At 44.1% G+C, this 18,887-nt stretch overlaps 1 protein-coding gene across 6 annotated transcripts in view; it reads right to left on the reverse strand.

Annotated features, from left to right (window-relative positions):
* Positions 1–1,264: 1,264 nt before the first annotated feature.
* Positions 1,265–18,887, reverse strand: part of ABCC6 (ATP binding cassette subfamily C member 6) — a 40,313-nt gene continuing 22,690 nt past the window's right edge. For 4 of the 6 annotated variants that reach the window (XM_053364104.1, XM_053364102.1, XM_053364103.1 and 1 more), the window contains 15 exons: positions 18,662–18,838; positions 16,860–17,027; positions 15,117–15,297; positions 14,899–14,959; positions 13,550–13,640; positions 13,045–13,252; positions 11,548–11,858; positions 10,832–11,031; positions 9,588–9,714; positions 8,707–8,808; positions 5,495–5,641; positions 4,869–5,027; positions 4,282–4,448; positions 2,984–3,178; positions 1,265–2,083 (listed from right to left, as the gene is read on the reverse strand). In XM_053364104.1, coding sequence (XP_053220079.1) covers positions 1,975–2,083; positions 2,984–3,178; positions 4,282–4,448; positions 4,869–5,027; positions 5,495–5,641; positions 8,707–8,808; positions 9,588–9,714; positions 10,832–11,031; positions 11,548–11,858; positions 13,045–13,252; positions 13,550–13,640; positions 14,899–14,959; positions 15,117–15,297; positions 16,860–17,027; positions 18,662–18,838 — 2,403 coding nt within the window. In that variant the 3' untranslated portion in view covers positions 1,265–1,974. Of the gene's footprint in view, positions 2,084–2,983; positions 3,179–4,281; positions 4,449–4,481; positions 4,620–4,868; positions 5,028–5,494; positions 5,642–8,706; positions 8,809–9,587; positions 9,715–10,831; positions 11,032–11,547; positions 11,859–13,044; positions 13,253–13,549; positions 13,641–14,898; positions 14,960–15,116; positions 15,298–16,859; positions 17,028–18,661; positions 18,839–18,887 lie in introns of those variants that run through there. The other 2 variants (XR_008327455.1, XM_053364105.1) reach the window with 2 other exon arrangements.

An 18,887-nucleotide genomic window follows, 5' to 3' on the forward strand; every position in this document is an offset into this window, starting at 1 on the left:
TTAAGAACTTTGCTTCAGGATGAGAACAGAAATCATGCGGCGGTAGTGGGAGGCCCCATTATCTAAAGTGGTACCTCAGGTTAAGAACAGTTTCAGGTTAAGAATGGACCTCCAGAACGAATTAAGTACTTAACCTGAGGTACCACTGTATAAAAATCCATCACTATCTCTGTATATGCCCAACTTAGGAGGAAAACTACTCTTTCTGGGGGGAAATTCTGCTGATTTAGATGCAATGGCTTCTCTCTAATAAGAAGTTACCACCAGAGGTGTACACAATACATGTGGAAAGCTTTAGAACAGAATAATAAAAAAGCCACATGTGTGGTGGTGGGGACACATGTTTTGGAGTTGCATAAAAGAAGGCAGGAATCTAATCATTCTGCTGTTGGATATGTCTGGTAGTATCTCATGTGGACTTCTCTCAGTCTGGCATTAATGTTTCCCATCTTTTTTCAATTTCCAAGATCTCCCTCCTGTTCCTTTCTCTTAAAGAATGTTGTTTCATTGGAATGAATTTTGCACGGTAACAGGTCGTGCAGTCTAACTAGGATTGCCAAATTTGCACCAATGTCTCTTGTATGCATATTTTATTCATGCTGTGTGTTCATTTTGGTGCCTGCACACATAGGGAATGGATGTTTCTGGTTCATCTTTGCAAAGGGGGGTGTGTGTGTGTGTGTGTGTGTGTGTGTGTGTGTGTGTGTAAGTAAAATTAGCACGATCCTCAAGGAATCACTGTATGCAACCCACAGAGACAGAACAAGACTCCCATACCACGTGCATACAGACCAACACATATTGTCAAATGGACAATTCTATTTTGTTTCTTTGAAATGAATGATGGGCAGAGATACAGTGGAAGCGAGCTGTTTGGGAGTTTCTCCCCTAAAGGTCCCCCCTGTAAATATTTGTTGTACTTAAGAGTGCTGGAGAATTCTAAGGAAAACTGAAACATGAATGGAAATTGGCCCAAGTTTGTTTATGCATCCCAAGTCCAGGATGTAAATCAATCCATCAAATACAAGTTGGTATTCACTGCCATTGCTTTCACTCTGCAAATGATACATAATTAGTTAATGCCCACTGAGCTCCCTTTGTTCTGAAATGAACCGGGTGGAGTAACATAGCGACAACTTAATTAACATTAATTATGTAAATTGCATAAGTTAAGTAATTCTGCTGCAGTGGCCAGCAGATGAATAATGTAGATCTTTTTAAAAAATACTTTATTTACACATTAAAAGTTACACATAATGAAACACGTTGATCTATTATAGAAAGAAAAAATAGAAAAAAGAAGAAAAAAGAAAGAAAGAATAAAAAGAACATTCAACAAAAAATACTGTCAAATACATACAGTGATTTAAGGAATACAAACCGTCATTGACATTATTATTAACACATATTTCCAGTATGAGATTCTTTTCGCATCACCTTATCTTTTTCTTCTTGTGACTCTCACTTTCTTATCTATGACTAATCTCTGGTTTTGTTCCCGTGATTTAATGACTTCCTTCTGCCTCCATGCGGTTCTTAATTATTCATATTTTAAGATTTCTGCATTCATTTTAACATGGTGGAGAGCCCTACCATTATCTCTGAGGAGTTTTTAGTCTATGCTCAACCAAGTGTAATCATTGGAACCATATCTCATCATATAATTAATTTTTTTTTAAAAAAATTAAGAATAATGTAGATCTTTTGCTGGAAGATGACCTGCAGCAGAATGGAAACAGTGCTGACTGCAACGAATACAGGATGGAATAGAAAACGAAACCTTCATATATCCCTGGTGTACTTACATAAATTTCTGGGTTCCCTTGAGATGTTTGATACACTTCTTGTGTGTGTATTTGGGCACCAGAAGGACTGGCACTTACGGTATATATGAATGACAAAAGGTTAAGAGGCAGATGTCTTCCTTCGGACTCCCAAATCCTGTACCACAGTCTATTCCTTGAGGCTCAATCATCATACCAGCCCTGATTCTTCAGCCATTCTGTAGAACAGTCCTTTCTGGACTATTAATGTCTCTGGGGCATCGAATTCTGCCACTCGGCCACTTTCCATCACTAAAACCCTGCAAATATTAGAAGTGGAGCATAAAGTGTTAGACTATATTGCTAGTCATGCCAAATCAAGAAAGAAAGAAAGAAAGAAAGAAAGAAAGAAAGAAAGAAAGAAAGAAAGAAATTTAAGATTTAAATCTCAATAAAAATCATTTGAAAAAAGAAAGAAAGAAAGAGCTAGGCTTTCGATATGCAATGAAATCGTAACTAGTTAAACCAACCAGCTTATGATGAGATGTGTTTTTTGTAAGCAGCCATGGAAAAATTCATCAATTGGCATTGCTGACGGCGACCTACAAGGTATACAGTTTCTTGGGCAAAGGGTGCTATTATGCTCATTTCGAAGAGTATGTGCAGAACTCATGAACACCATCATGGTCTCTTGATGACTGTTAATTTCCAAATGATTCTGCCCAAGCCACTGATCACTTTGGAGGGGGCTCTGTTCTGCATCCCGTTGTCATTGGAAACAAAGTTGGTGGGGATGCGGGACGGGGCCTTTTCAGTGGTGGCACTTAGGACTGTGGAACCCCTTGCTCCCTGTGTGATCTTACTTTCTTCCTTCCAACAGATTATTCTTTTCCGTCAAGCTTTCTGTAATGATTGGTGGTTTGGGGGTTTTTTTGCCCTTATCTTCTAATTGCTATCCTTTTGCTCTCTTCTCAATTATAATTATAATCTCCTACATTTGTTAAAAAGTATACCTTGCCTTTCCGTGCATAATTCCTATGATGGCTGTTTCTGTTCTACTAATTATTCCTGGTTTTGATACTTATTGATATCTATTAACCAAAAAGCAGCAGATCTATAAATAGTGGCGTATCCACAACTAAATGCCGTGCAACACCCCCTACCACACACGAAAAACAGCACAAAGTATTAATGTTAACTGGGAGCTGAAGAAGCCTTACCTGTCACAGTCCAAAAGGGTGTTCACTCGGTGGGCTATGGTCAGAACTGTGCACTCCCTGAACTGAGTCCTTATGGTAGCCTGAATCTGCAAATCTGTTTCAAGATCCACAGCTGCAGTGGCCTCATCCAGAACCAGGATCTTGGCTTTCCGAAGCAGAGCTCGTGCCAGGCAGATGAGCTGCCGCTGGCCGACACTGGAAAGAAGCAAGGGTGATTAATTGGCCACCCAGGTTTTCCAGCTAGGGAAAACCACAAGACCCAACGTGTCTTCTATTTGCTTATATATTTATATACGGCACCTTTCAGGACAGATAAAAAGAAAGCAATTCTTTACACAGCGCATAGCGAAGCCGCAGAACTCACTTTCGCAGGCGGGCAGTGATGGCCACCAGCCTGAATGGCTTTAAAAGAAGATTGGCTAAATTCATGGAGGATAAAGCTGCTAATCATGGTGCCTCCGCAGCTGTCATAGCTGTCAATGTTTCCCTTTTTTAAAGGGAAATTCCCTTATTCCGAATAGGATTCCTCGCAAGAAAAGGTAAAAGTTGACAGCTATGTTCTGAATGCCGGTTGCCGGAGATCACAGAAGGAAAGAGTGCTCTTGTGCTTGGATCCTGCTTGGAGGTTTTCTGCAAGCATCTGGTTGGCCACAGGATGATGGATTAGATGGGCCACTGGCCGGATCCAGCAGAGCTCTTCTTATTTATTGTCTGTTTTATCCCACCTTCCCTCCAAGGAGCACAAGGTGGTATATATAGTTCTCTTCCTCCCCATTTTACCCTCAAAGCAATCCTGTGCAGTAGGTGAGGCTGAGATATGGTAACTGGCCCAAGGTCACCCTAGTGTGAGCTTCATGGCTGAGTGGGGATTCAAACCCTGGTATCCCTAGCCCAGGCATAGGCAAACTCGGCCCTCCAGATGTTTTGGGACTACAACTCCCATCATCCCTGACCACTGGTCCTGTTAGCTAGGAATGATGGGAGTCACAGTCCCGAAACATCTGGAGGGCCAAGTTTGCCTATGCCTGCCCTAGCCCTAATCAACATTCAATCGACAATACAGATAACTAACAATGAAAAAGGCAACACTAAGGGACAGAGAACACAGAAGAGGTTAAATGCCAGAGGAAAACATGCCTGGAATTCTGCTTCCATGTGGCCAGTCTATTGGAAGACCATAAACAAGATGCAAAGGCACTGGCTCTCTCCTGCTCATGTTTCCCAACAACTGATGATCCCCAGCCCCAGAAACCAAGGCACCAGTGAAGTCTCCTTTTCTTTCTCCTTCCTTTGGGTACCTGAGATTTTCGCCTCCTTCCGAGCACTCGTATGCCAACTGATCAGGCAGATCCAAAACGAAGCTCTTGAGCCGCATCAGTTCGAGAGCAGTCCAGATCTCCTCCTCGGAGCACACACCCAAAGGATCAAGGTTCATTCTTAGAGAGCCCGAAAACAAAACTGGGTCCTGAGCAGAGGGAAAACACCAGAGAATTCTCACCTGGGTCTGGACTAAGGATGGGGTAATCTGTCCCTTTCAGGCTTTCTCCATGTCTCATCTTCCAATCTTAAATTGAGCTCTCCATATTTCTACATCCAGCTTTGGGCCTCCCCTGGAAACCTAAAGGGGATGCAAGATCTATGGGGGTGTTAATGCTGTGAACCCCTCCATCCTATGCTCAGTTTGTATGCATGGGCAACTAAAACCATATATCCTGAAGACACCACAGCCTCTGCTGAAACCAAAGCTGAGTAAGTACAGAAATCTTGGGACACTGGGGTGGTGCACAACAATATTGCTGTAACCTGCCCTGGGATCTTATGGTGAAGGGAGGGTTAGAAATCCTATTAATAAACTGATCACTGCCACCAGGAAGCAGCTTCATACCTGTGGGATAATGGCAACCTTGCTTCTCAGGTCGTGCAGACCCAAAAGGGCAATATTGGTCCCGTCAATCACAATCTCTCCCGCAGCAGCTTCGACTAGCCTCAGAAGTCCCATGGCTAGGGAAGACTTCCCGGCCCCTGTTCTTCCAGCTATGCCAACCTAAGAGATAAGAGAGCTTTGAGATGCAAGAGAGGTAGCAGAGCTGTGAAAAGCAAAGTCAGCCAAAAGCTTGGATTTGTGCTGCATCTTTGCCAATGCTGCTTTTATTCCTACAAGACATTTTTCAAACCTCACAGTCACACGTAGGAAAACAAGTTGCAGGATTTCAGCAGGAATTTGCTGGACATGCACCGAATGGAAATGAAGCAGTATGCCCGTCCCAAAACTTTTGCCGGCACGAAAACAGGGTTTGCATAGACCATCGTGAGCACAAATCATCCTGAAAAAGGATGTCTGGATTGGACCTCAAACTAGCAAAGTGGGAAAAGATCAGCTTCATATAACACCTTTTCCCACATCCTCTCTCTGGAAAGGATGCTATTTCTTCTTGAGTAGCGCTTACCCAATAAACACACCTCCCTCCAAGTACTTAAGGTGTAAAAAGCACCCAAAATGGCCCGCCTTACCTTTTCTCGTCCATTGATCTTGAGGTTGATGTTCTCCAAAGCTAATTCTAAGCCTGGCCTGTATCGCAAGCTGTAGCCTTTGAATTCAATCTTCCCTTCAGTGGGCCAGTTCTCATGCAGGAGGTGATTGTCCAAAGTCCAGGGAGCCTGAAAAGAGATACAGTGGAACCTCAAGCTCAAAAACACCAGGTCTCAAACAGCTGTGAAACTGGGCAACTACAAAAGGGTTGCTATAGTAGGGCTTTAAATCCTGTGGCTTCAGGGTTAAGCAGATGGGCTGACACAAATTTTCTTCTGAGCCACGTTTGGGGCGAGAGAGCTAGTAGAAAGAAAAGTACCATGGAGCACCATGCTAGTTGCCCCTGTCTGTGCAAACTTGTCGGAAGGTGCGCAATCCTGAGCCAGCACTCTCCTTGCTGGACAAACCAACAAATACAGCCAGGAAGGAAAGGTGCAGAGTGAATGAGGGTGAGACAAAAGACTGTTAGGTCCTTCAAACGTGTGCTCCGTTTGCTTCATGAAAGAGAGGAGAAAATGGAGGCTGATGGGGCAGGAGAGACAGCTGCTGGCGGCCACAAATATCTGAAAGGTTGTCTCCTTTCCTACAGACCCCCTCAGTGTTAGGGGAGGCAGAAGAGGCCCTCTTGGCATTTCCACCTCTCTTGGATGCATGGAGGGTGGAGGTCTAGGAAAGGGACCCTAAGCTGAGGATTCCCACCCCACTGAGGTTCCTCTGGCACCTTCCCTGGAAAGCTTCTGTCATATGATGAAGACATGCCTCTTCACCATAGCCTTTTGGCCTATCCTATTCTTCTGATTGGAAATGTTTCTTTTTTTAAAAAAACCAAACTATTTTTATTAAAGCTTGAGAAACAAAGAAAAAACAATATCCAGAAGTTGACAAGAAATTCTAACTGCTTTTAATATTGTATTGTAATATTGCTGTCACTGCCCATGCCTGAAAGGCATGAAAGACATCTAGCAGATGATTATGATGAAGGTGACAGCATCCCAAGAAAGGAAGGATGGAAGGAAATATGTAGTCCCAGAATCTCAGAGACTTAGAAGCTATGGAGGTGTGATCCTCTCTCCCTTAGAGAGAGGCAATGATGGCGATGGAGCTAACTTACGAGTGAAGCAATTTCTTTTCTCTTTCCCACTAAAGAAGGCTCGTTCTGTTTTTCTTGCTCCTCCCTGCCTTCTACAAGAACAGGGAAGTTTTCTGTCAAGGGTCTCATTCTTTCGGGGGGAAATCCATCGTTTCTCATTTTCTCCAATCTGAATTTTTGGTCCTTTACATTTCTTATTTATTTATTTCATCAGCATTATAGTGAAGATTCTCCCCAATAGGTACATTTTTCCTAAACAATGCAGTTTTGTATGTTGTTTTCAGTAACATATGCATTTATCTGCCCACTTTAACATAATATATGCATTTTTGGACACGTGCCTTGGCTGGAGAACTACATTGCAAAATGAAGGCTTAATTTTGAAGGACAGCTCCTGTTTCATTTACATATTGTTTACATTAGGTAGGTTTGCTTTTAAATGCAAGCCGAGTCAAATTACTCCCCCATCAGAAGGCTGGAGCCAAAGGTGGGAGGAACTGACCCTTTTCTCAGCCCCCCTTATGACCTCCCTGCTTCTCTCTCTCTCTCTCTCTCTGCCCAGTGGGTTGCTGGAAGGACAGATCACAATTGCTAAGAACGCTCTACGTGGGGCTGCCCTTGAGACTGACCCAGAAACTCCAGCGGGTGCAGAATACCACGACGAGACTCCTTACAGGGTCCTCGCTGCGAGATCACATTCACCTGGCTCCGGGTGGGGTACAGGATCAGGTTTAAGGTGCTGGTTTTAACCTTTAAAGCCCTATACAGCTTAGGACCCTTGTACCTACGGGACCGCCTCTCCTGGTATGTCCCACAGAGGAACTTATGGTCTTCAAACAAAAACATCTTGAAGGTCCCAGACCACAGAGAGGTTAGGCTGGCCTCAACCAGAGCCAGGGCTTTTTTGGCTGTAGCTCCAATCTGGTGGAACGCTCTGTCACAAGAGACTAGGGCCCTGCAGGACTTGACATCTTTCCGCAGGGCCTGGCCTGCAAAACAGAGCTGTTCCACCAGGCCTTTGGCCAGGGCACAGCCTGACTCCCTCCTTTGGCAATCCTCAGAGAACTTCTAGCCCAATGGTTGCCATTAATTTGATTGGAATTAATTTTATAATGAAATGATTTTAGAATGTTTTATCGTTTTAAGAAGGTACTTTTTATCATATGTGGTGGGAATGTAAGAAAGTAAAAAACTTTTGGGAAATGATTTACAATGAATTGAAGAAAATGTTGATATATACATTTGTTAAGAAACCAGAAGCTTTTTTACTAGGCATTACAGGTAGTGAGATAAATAAGAAAGAAAAGAAGTTATTTTTGTATGCAGTGACAGCAGCAAGAATACTGATGGCCCAGAAATGGAAACAAGAGGAGCTACCTACGTTAGAAGAATGGAGAACAAAAATGATTGACTACGCAGAATTGGACAGAATGACAGGAAGGACCCGAAACCAAAGATGAAAGATTTACAGAAGATTGGGAAAAAATTATTGAATATTTGCAAAAACTAAGTGATAATCAGATTACGTTTGTAAGTTTTAATGAAGCATTGTGATGGGAAATATATTAAAAGGGGATGAAGCTTTACAGCAATAATATAAACAACAAAAAAGAAAGGTGTTTAAAGTTAAAATATGAAGGATTTACAGACAAGTTGAGGGAAGTTGAAAAAAGAGAAATAAGATGTAACTAAGATGTATGGAGTGTATAATTTTGTTTTGTATTTGAAAATTAATAAAAAGTATATATATATATATATATAAATAGAATGTTTTATCGTTTTACTGTTGTTAGCTGCTCTGAGCCTGGCTTCGGCTGGGGAGGGCGGGATATAAATAAAATTTATTATTATTATTATTATTATTATTATTATTATTATTATTATTAAAACCAAGCTTGATTGGGGCAAAAACTTTGCACCTTTTCCTCACAGTGGCCAACCAATGAGAAGCCCCCAAGCAGGCCCTGAGAGCAACAGCGTTCTTCCCCCCAAGTAGGAACTCATAGCTTGGAGGGAGCTTCCCCACCTCTTCTCACACCATGCATCAATCCACCCATTTGGGCTTCCTACATGAATTAACTGAAGGAGAATGCCATCACTTACCTCTTTGGGCGTCATTGAGTAATCAGTCACTCTCTCTACAGACACAATGTTGTTATCCATTTCTGCTAAGGAGCGCACCATCCAGTTCAAAACACCGGTAATCTGAACAAAATGAGAGTGGGGAGGAGGCACAAAATGACAGGGAGCTGAGATGGATTAGGTAGTACTGGATCCACATTCCTCCTATGAGCAGCCAGTGTGGTGTAGTGATTAGCACGTTGGACTTAGGACGTGGGAGACCAGGGTTTGAATCCCCACTTGGCCATGCAGCTCACCTTGAGCTCTTTGGAGAAAAAGGTGGGATATAAATGCAATAATAAAATAAAATAAAAATACACTGAAAATTAAAAATGCAAATACAGGCCTTATAAGGAGGAACTGCACCCCTCACACCTTGAAATTGCATTTTAACTTTTAACATTCCTTGCCTAAACAACCAGGGAGCGAGGCTAACAGGGTTAATAACCAATACATTGAGTTAATTTTGGGGCAAGGAACAGGGAAAGACCTTGTTTTTGACAGCTAAAGAATTCCTGAGAGAAAGCCACCACACACCTGTTGAAAAACCTCCAATGAAGGAGCGTCTACCATCTTCCAAGGCAGTCCATTCCACTCCTTTCTTGGAATTTGAATACACTGGTTTGGGTTCTAGCCTCTGGGACAGCAGAGAACAAGCCTGCTCCATCTTGTATGTGAGTATCAATCAATCTCCTTTATTGGCACAAAAAAGTGCATCGTATAGCATGTGAATATAATACTCTACAGCTCAAAATCCTATGAGCCTCATCAAACCGATTCCTGTGCACTTCTTGCTAAACAAAAGCAAACAAACAACCTTGTTTTCTTTGCCAGATAAGGACATGGTGATGTGTTCAGGTTACCTGCAGAGCACAGGAAACAGAAAAGCCCACGATCCCTGGACTGAGGTGGGATTTGTTCACCACAGCAAGTAAAGCTGCAAACAAGACGATGCCGTTCCCCAGGAATTCTGTGTTCGTGGCAAGCCACCTGGGATATTAAAAGAGAGAGAGAAAGGTGCCTGGTTCTCACATGTCACAGACTGGCTGGATGCAAAGGAGTGGTGGGAGGCACCAGCTGGGGAGCCCCCAGTAATAATAATAATAATAATAATAATAATAATAATAATAATAATAATTTATTATTTATACCCCGCCCATCTGGCTGGGTTTCCCCAGCCACTCTGGGCGGCTTCCAACAAAACACTAAAATACAATAACCTATTAAACATTAAAAGCTTCCCTAAACAGGGCTGCCTTCAGATGTCTTCTAAAAGTCTGGTAGTTGTTCTTCTCTTTGACATCTGGTGGGAGGGCGTTCCACAGGGCGGGTGCCACTGCCGAGAAGGCCCTCTGCCTGGTTCCCTGTAACTTGGGTTCTTGCAGTGAGGGAAACGCCACTGCCCTCGGCGCTGGACCTCAGTGTCCGGCAGAACGATGGGGGTGGAGACGCTCCTTTAGGTATACTGGACGAAGATCTTCCCCCAGGGGGAAGAAGGCTCAGTCCTGAGGGCCACATGGAGAGGTCTGGAGGGCCATCGTCATCCCCCGGGCCTGAGGTTCTCCACCCATGTGTGGTGTGCCACAGGACTGCAAAGTCAGCCATTTTCTGGGGCCTGGAGACCAAGGGGCATACTGTGCCAATAGGGTAAAGGTAAAAGACCCCTGGATGGTTAAATCCAGTAAAGTCAACTATGGGGTTGTAGTGCTCATCTTGCTTTCAGGCTGTGGGAGCCAGCGTTTGTCCATAGACAGCTTTCCGGGTCATGCGGCCAGCATGACTAAACTGCTTCTGGTGCAATGGGACACCGTGACGGAAACCAGAGCACATGGAAACGCCGTTTGCCTTCCTGCCGCAGCGGTACCTATTTATCTACTTGCACTGGTGTGCTTTTGAACTGCTAGGTTGGTGGGAACCGGGACACAGCAACGGGAGCTCAACCCGTCGTGGGGATTCGAACTGCCAACCTTCCGATCAGCAAGCCCAAGAGGCTCAGTGGTTCAGACCACAGCACCACCCACATCCAAGAGGACAGCCATTCCGAGCCCAACTGTAAAAGCTTGGAGCATGGCATTCTCTTTCCTTCTCAGAAGCTGTAACGTCATACCTGTCAGCCACCACGGCCGGGAAAGACGCCCTGTGGTTTTCGTCCACCTTAAGGTCGTTCTGCAGAATAAAACGCCGCTGGTCCTTGTATGCACGGATGACGATGCTGCCTTGGAAGGTCTCTGAAATGTGGGAATAGATGGGTGAGCGGCTGGCAGCTTCCAGGCGTTTCAGCTGGCAGGAGGTGGTGACGAAGAAGCTCTGAGGGACAGAAGGAAGAAGAAAGAGACATCATGGAAGCAGAGCGGCCTTTCCCAAGCTGGGGTTCTCTGGACCTTGTTGGCCTCCAACTCCCATCAAATCCAGCAAGCAAGGGATTGTGAGAGATGTTGCATTAAGCATCTGCAAAGGAACACTGAAGCAGAGTGTCCAAGTTTACTATTACAGTGGCTCAGGAAAGTAAGTCATTGTTTAAATTCCAATATAGTCTTATTGCTGTTCAGCCACTGTGTTGTGAACTAAGATCTATGGGCATAGGGCAGCATATAAATTTAATCATAAATAATAATGATATTTTATGGGTGGTTTTTTTTAAAGCTTTCTGTTTTTCCCGTGTTTGTTTTAATTTTTTGTACGCCGCCTTGAGTCCTGGTTCTGGGCAAGAGGTGGGGTATAAGTAAAATAATACTATTTTAATGAAGAGAGCAGGTTGCACATTCACCTCTAATTACAACAATGAACTGGCCCACAAACATGGCAGAGGGAGCTAACGTGTACCTGGAACACAGCATACAAGGCTGTCAGGGGGACTATAGCCACCACGGCTATTGGAGTGGCCATGACGATAACCACGTAGATCTCTAGCAGAATGAAGAGGAACCCCAGCAAGGACTTCAGCTTGTCTGGGATGATGGAATCAATGGCGTCCATTTCTTTGGAAAAGCGGTTGAGCAGCTCGCCGCTAGGCGTCCGTTCAAAGAACGACATCGGCAACCGGAGGACATCGTGTAGGAGCCTCCGGAAGAGCTCGTGGGAGGCCACCGTCCCGGCCAGGAAGACGGAGGCTATCGATCCAAACTTCCCAACGGCTGCAATGCAAGAGAGCCAGTGTGGCGTAACGGTTAAGAGTGTTGAACGATGGTTTGGGTTGTTGTGAGGGTGAAATAGGGCTGTATGAGACTGGGAGGTACTGTGTTTTACCCCTGAGGGATAGCTCAGTTGGTAGAGCATGAGACTCTCAAGCCCAGGGTCATGGGTTCAAACCCCACACTGGGTTAAAGATTCCTCATGGCAGGGGTTTGGATTAGATGATCCTTGTGGCTCCTTCCAGCTCTTCTATGATTCTATGAGGCAGTGAAAACCACACACACCACCTTGAGCTCCTTGGAAGAAAAGGCAGTATACAAAGGGGATAAATAAACTGATAATAATAGATGAGATACAGTGGTACCTCGGGTTACATACGCTTCAGGTTACATACGCTTCAGGTTACAGACTCCACTAACCCAGAAATAGTGCTTCAGGTTAAGAACTTTGCTTCAGGATGAGAACAGAAATCGTGCTCTGGCGGCGCGGCAGCAGCAGGAAGCCCCATTAGCTAAAGTGGTGCTTCAGGTTAAGAACAGTTTCAGGTTAAGAACGGACCTCCGGAACAAATTAAGTACTTAACCCGAGGTACCACTGTACTTTCTTTTATTATCAATATTAAGATGGCCTGGGCTGGTTAACTAGATAGATAAGATAACGAGGGCGTTTCTAGTTAGCTCACTGTTATGTACTAAGCTTGGATCCTAGAACAGTAGGCAAGTAGGATCCTCGAATGCAACAACTGATTGGCTGGCAGGAAAAGACCAATCAGGCTCCAAGAGGAAGTTAATCAGCCTATTAGGCTGGTAGGATCCTAGAATGCAACAACTGATTGGCCTACAGGAAAAGACCAATCAGGCTCCAGGGGGGAAGCAGAATCAGCCAATCAGACGGGACTCATTGTGTAAATAATGTATATAAAAGCCTGAGGTTTGGGGGGCAATTCAATCATTGTTTTACAAGCTGCAATAAAGAGCATGAAATCACTACAGGACACCGAGTATAGTACACTCACAATAGCAGATTAAAGCAAAATACTATGAAGGAAAACAACCAAATTACACCAGAGACATTGATAACCAGAAGGAAAAGTGACCTGGGAAAAGTCTCAGGGGCTGTGTAGTGAAGCCTCAAGGGCCACAAGGAATTTGCAGAAAGGACCCAGTGAGACTGCAGGGCTGAACAAACCTTGGGCGAATCCGAGGAAAAAGTAAACGCCAATTCGGAGCTCAGTATGCTGCTGCGTTCCATTGTAAACGGGGTCGTTGGCCCACAGGCTGAGCCAGTAACCTTGGCAAAAGGATGCAGCTTGTTGGCAGATAAACAAAATTAGAATGTAAGCCCAGAGGAAAGACCCCGCCACTCTCAGGTAGGTCAGGTAGACTGAAGTCTTCGCCTAGAGAGACAAACGGGATAAAAAAGCTCAGGTTGCCTAAGCTAGGAAGACAGGAAGCTGCCTTTTATGGACACATCCACACCACACATTAAAAAAACTACGACGCCACTTCAGACAGCCATGGCTTCTCCCAGAGAATCCTGGGAGCTGTAGTTTGTTAAGGGTACTTAGAGGAGACCCCCGCCGTTCCCCTCCCAGAGCTATGTTTCTCAGAGTGGCCTAACAATCAACCCCTCTTCCCAGGGAGTTGTGATAGAAAACTGTCTTATTATACACAACTAAGTCATTTCAAATTACCCTCCCAGTTTGCTGTTTCTCGCCTTCTGTCGTGAATTCTGCTCCATCTGTTTCCTTGCAACCGCCTCTCTTTTCCAAAGACTTGTAAGACCTTGATAGAAAGAAGCAGCAAGATGGGTTGATTTCATTTATTGGGTTATCACAGTCCAAAAAGCTTTACTTGGTGCACAATCCTATTCTCAAATTCCACTGGCTAAGGGTTCATAGGGTTTGGTGGAAGCCCCCGCTACACCGACAGAATACCAGCTATGTAGCCCTGTTTCCTTTCCACTGCAGTTTGCCTTCTGCATTATTCATCTCACTGCCCACTGCGACAAAATTTATTGCCATTGTGCTATCCCACCCCGTTCATTTCAATTAAAAGGAATGCAAATAGGGATAAATGTCATCGCTGACATAACTTTTGCAGACTAAGAGTAGCAACCATAAATACCCGATATATTTGCTAGACTGATTTCCACCCTGGATATAGGGCAAATACCGTATTTTTCGCTCCATAAGATGCACTTTTTTCCTCCTAAAAAGTAAGGGGAAATATGAGTGCGTCTTATGGAGCAAATGGCGCTGCGCGGCGAGGGAGCTGCGCAGCGCCCCTTCAGTGAAGCGCCTCTCCTGGCTTCTGCCTTAGCTGCGCGCAGCCTCTTCGGACAGAGGGTGACTTCATCCCGCTGCCCAGGAGAGGCTGCACGCGGCTATCCCAGAAGCCAGAGGCTATCCCAGAAGCCAGATCCCTCTTGCTGTTCTGGCTTCTAGGATTCAGAATATTTTTTTTGCTTGTTTTCCTCCTCCCAAAACTAGGTGCGCCTTATGGTCTGGTGCGTCTTATGGAGCGAAAAATACAGTAAGTGAACACTGGCAATTTCTATTCCTTTTTCCATTCTTGTCAGAATTCTCCAAGATCCCTACTTCCCAAACGGTATTTTCTCCCTTTAAAAAATAGCATGGATTCTCTTGTGCACCATCAGAGTGAAAATATACTTAAGATAAGTGAAAGGGCTCTTGCTGAGCTTTAAAGAGCTTTCGGGTATTGCCTCAGGTTCATGACTGAGGTCACATCTACACCACACACGTAAAACATGGAGAATCCTGGGAACCATAATTCATTAAGGGTGCTGAGAACTGCAGCTCTGAAAGGACAGCAGCCTTAGCAAACACAGTTTCCAGGACTCTTTGTAGGAAGCCATGGCTGTTTAAGTGATACAAGGGTGTGTTAAATGTATGTGTGGATGTGATGTGAGGTTGCAATCCTAACTATGGCTACTCAGAAGTAAGTCCCATTGGATTGAGTGGAGCTTGCTCACAGATAAGTATGTTTGCAGTTTCTATATCTTACTATTTCGATTACTTACCCTCCAAGTTTTCCGTGGCAGGCCATGTGTCCTTTGGTGACAATTTCAACACTTCCTGTACCTGTGCAATTAAGAAGTTTCAAAATACATGTGTGTGAGACAGATTTTGCTATAGCTCCCAAAATAACATGGGAAATGCCTGAAATTAACAAACACTTCAGGGGCCGATTCTTTACTGATGCCCCATAAGCATTATGATTTGTTGTGACTTGAAATACCTTGTAAATCCTGGTCCTCTTTCTCATCTGTGTCGTGTGACCTCAAGAAGTCTGCAAAAGCCCATTGTCTCTGCACAAGTTCGTGGTAAGAACCTTTCTCAGAGATCGTTCCGTTCATTATAACAATGATGTTATCCACTTTGGGCAAAATATGGATTGTGTTGGTCACTAGAACACGAGTCTGGAAAGAAAAGAAACAATCCATCACTTTGTGGTGTCTGTTCTCTTTGATTCCACTATACCATACAAATAAGATTTCCTGCTGCCAGATATTACATCTTCCTGTGCTGACAATAGTAAAAAGGTAAAGGACCCCTAATAGTTAAGTCCAGTTGTGAACAACTCTGGGGTTGCAGCGCTCATCTCGCTTTACTGGCTGAGGGAGCTGACGTTTGTCTGCAGATATGTGGCCAGCATGACTAAGCTGCTTCTGGCAAAACCAGAGCAGCGCACGGAAATGCCATTTACCTTCCCGCTGGAGCGGTACCTATTTATCTACTTGCACTTTGATGTGTTTTCGAACTGCTAGGTTGGCAGGAGCTGGGACAGAGCAATGGGAGCTCACCCCGTTGTGGGGATTCGAACCGCTGACCTTCCAATTGGCAAGCCCTAGGCTAGGTGGTTTAGACCACAGTTTCACCCGCTGACATTAGTAACAGACACAAATAGAAAAAAACAGGGGTTCAGGCCAATATACAAAGACAGAATACGGTATACGGCAAGCGAAGTATAACAAATGTATTCATCACTGTTGTTGGTGTAATGACGATAATAATAATACTTATCAATTTTATTTGTCACCTTTTACAGCAAAGTGTCTCAAAGCAACTTAGGTCATCAAATGAGAAACAATGATATCAAATATTAAAACAGCAATAAAACAAGACAAGGAGGGGAGGTATTCAACTTAGTTTTACTCGGAGAAGATCCGCCGAAATTAATGGACCTAACTTTGTCATGTTCATTCGTTTCAACGGGTTGCTCTGAATAGAACTTAGTTGAATATAACCCCTAAAGTACTCCTCCAAATGTATGTGTGTGTGTGTAGAAAGAGAGAGAATGAATCCTACACATCCCACTTAATGATGAGCACCACTAAGCCCATTGGCATATCTAACTGCCCTCCTAATTAAAGATCAAAAGTCTGGCACCTATAAACAAACAATGATGGCATCAGGTGAGCATTCCCCAAGCAGGGAGCCACCACTGAAAAGGCCTCTGTCTTTGTCAAGTGCCAACTAGAGGGAAGAAGGGAGAATTTGCTTCTGTCTGCTCTTGCTGCAATACCCTTCCCCAAACTGGTGTCATCCAGACATTTTGGACTCCAACTCCCATCAGTCCCAACCAACATGGCCATTGATCAAGGATGATGGGAACTGTAGTAGCTGGTGGCTTTTGGGAGACAAAATGCTGGATGAGATGGACTTTTGGTTAGATCTAGCAAAACAATTCTTAAGATTAAAATTCATGTGTACCATTCAGAAACTATATTAGGCATGCATCAGTTTGCGTTATGTGTGTGTATATCTTCTATGCCCAGTTTCAAGCACCGTTAAACAGCGGATTCTAGTTTAACTTCGTTCCTTCTTCATCATTTTAGCACTAAATGTCTGTGTTCCTCTTTTGAAACTCTGACCTTATGTTCAGCTGGATGATTTTGGGACTACATACTGGATCCTTTAAAGTCATGAAAGAAAAGGCACTTAAAGAGAGAGGCTTAAAGAGAGAGGGAGAAATTAGTACCTTGTTTTTTAATAAGCCGTTTGGTCCAATGACCTGCTCAAAAATGTGCTGGCCAACCTGAGAATCCACAGCAGAAAGGGGGTCGTCCAGAAGGTAAATTGAAGCCTTCTTGTAAACAGCCCGAGCCAGACTGAGCCTCTGCTTCTGTCCTCCAGAAATGTTTATGCCCTGTTGCAACACAAAAAAGTTATCCGCAATACATACACACATCCCTTATCACAGAGTTCCTGAAAAGGGTTTTTCATAAGGGAGGCTGAAATTGGTTTTCCCAGTTTCCTGCATCTGCAAAACCCCAGATTGGCTAGAAAATCACTTAAGCATTGTGCTGAAAAGTCTTCTGGGTTTAGGAAACTCAGCCTTTACACATCCATCCTACGCAAGGCCAGGCCATCCAAGCATCAGCTTCATATAAGAGGCTGCCTTGCAAAGAGTAGACCATCAGTCCAGCTAGTTCAGTATTGTCTGCAATGACTGGCCGTGGCCCTCCAAGGTTTCAGATGGGGACATTCCTAGTTCTACTTAGAGGCAGACAAATCCCAAGCATCTCCATCAATATGTGCTTTGGCTGGAGAACTGCATCCAAGAATTTGGAGAAGTGAAGCTTTTGAAGAAAAGCTGCATTTTTGGCTCACATAATGTTTTGGTAAGTGCAAAACAAATAAGTTTGCAGTGAAATGCGAGCCAAGCCCAAATTCTTCCCCCACAGCTACTTGCAGCATCTACCTTAAATTGCTGTATTTTTTCCGTGTATAAGACGCCCCCATGTATAAGATGCCCCCTATTTTTGGGGACTCCAAATTAAGAAAACACCCCTCAGCACTACCTGTGTATAAGACGAGCCCCAATTTTAAATCTAATATTTGGTAAAAAAAAACCCTAGTCTTATACACGGAAAAATACAGTAAATCCCAATACATCTTTTGTTTACCCCTGGTGTAAACAATACTGAGCAAGACAAACCTGACTCGATATAATGCAACTTCCTATGGGTTATATCCATTGCTAGTCCGACCCAGAGTAGACCCACTGAAGTTAGCAGGCATGCCTAACTCAGGTTCTTTCATTTCAATGGGTCCAAGTAGAGCTTAGCTGGATACACTTCTATGCTCCTGCAAATACTGTCACAACCTGCACCCCACTTTCACTTTGTCAAAGATAACCCCACAGCTGTCAGGGACCCTTCCAGGGAGGAGGACAAGGAAGACAGTATAGATTTACAGCAGGGGTTTGAGGGAGGTCGCAGCTCGGAGGCAGATGAGGGGGAAGTTGGGAGAGCCAGAGCAACAGCTGGCTGACACGTTGTCATTAGAAAGCATTCCAGACTCTCCATCTCCCAGAACCCGGTGAGCCTTAAAAGTAGGAGAGCAAAGAGCTCAAAGACAGAGGGCATGTAGCAGCACCTGTAGAGGAGATGATGAGAATGATGAATGAGAGAGTGGGAGAGATGGGGAATGGGGTGGAGATTCACTCGGGACAACACCATTATCCAAGAGGCTGGGTTCTATAGCCTCTCTCTCTAAAGATTGAAATAAAAAAGGACTGTAAGAAACTTTTCCTTGTCTTTATATATTTTCCTGGGCAACCAGCCGGGAGCTGCTGACAGCATCCTGACAACAGCATTGCACAGAATAAAAATCAAAATGGTGCATCGTACAACACATACCGCAATAGGACTATAAAATACAAAAATGAGTCCCATTTGGAGGCGGGCACTAAAACACCTGTAGAACATCCCAAACAATCAGGTATTATCATCATTTTTCAAAATTAACTCTCAGTCAGACAAATAATGAACCAAGAACCTTCTCTCCGATTTCTGTCTGACTTCCAGCAGGGAAGCTCTCCAGGTCCGGCTCCAGCGCACAGGCTTCGACCACTCTCTTGTACCACCTCCTATCCATCTTCTGCCCAAATGTGATATTGTCTTCCACTGACATGTTTTGTATCCAGGGTTTCTGGGGAACAAACGCTACTGTGCCCTGCGAAATTAAATTAAGAGATGGTGACAAACACACACTATCTAAGTAC

Source organism: Podarcis raffonei, chromosome 14, assembly GCF_027172205.1.
Source record: "Podarcis raffonei isolate rPodRaf1 chromosome 14, rPodRaf1.pri, whole genome shotgun sequence".
Lineage (NCBI taxonomy): Eukaryota > Metazoa > Chordata > Lepidosauria > Squamata > Lacertidae > Podarcis > Podarcis raffonei.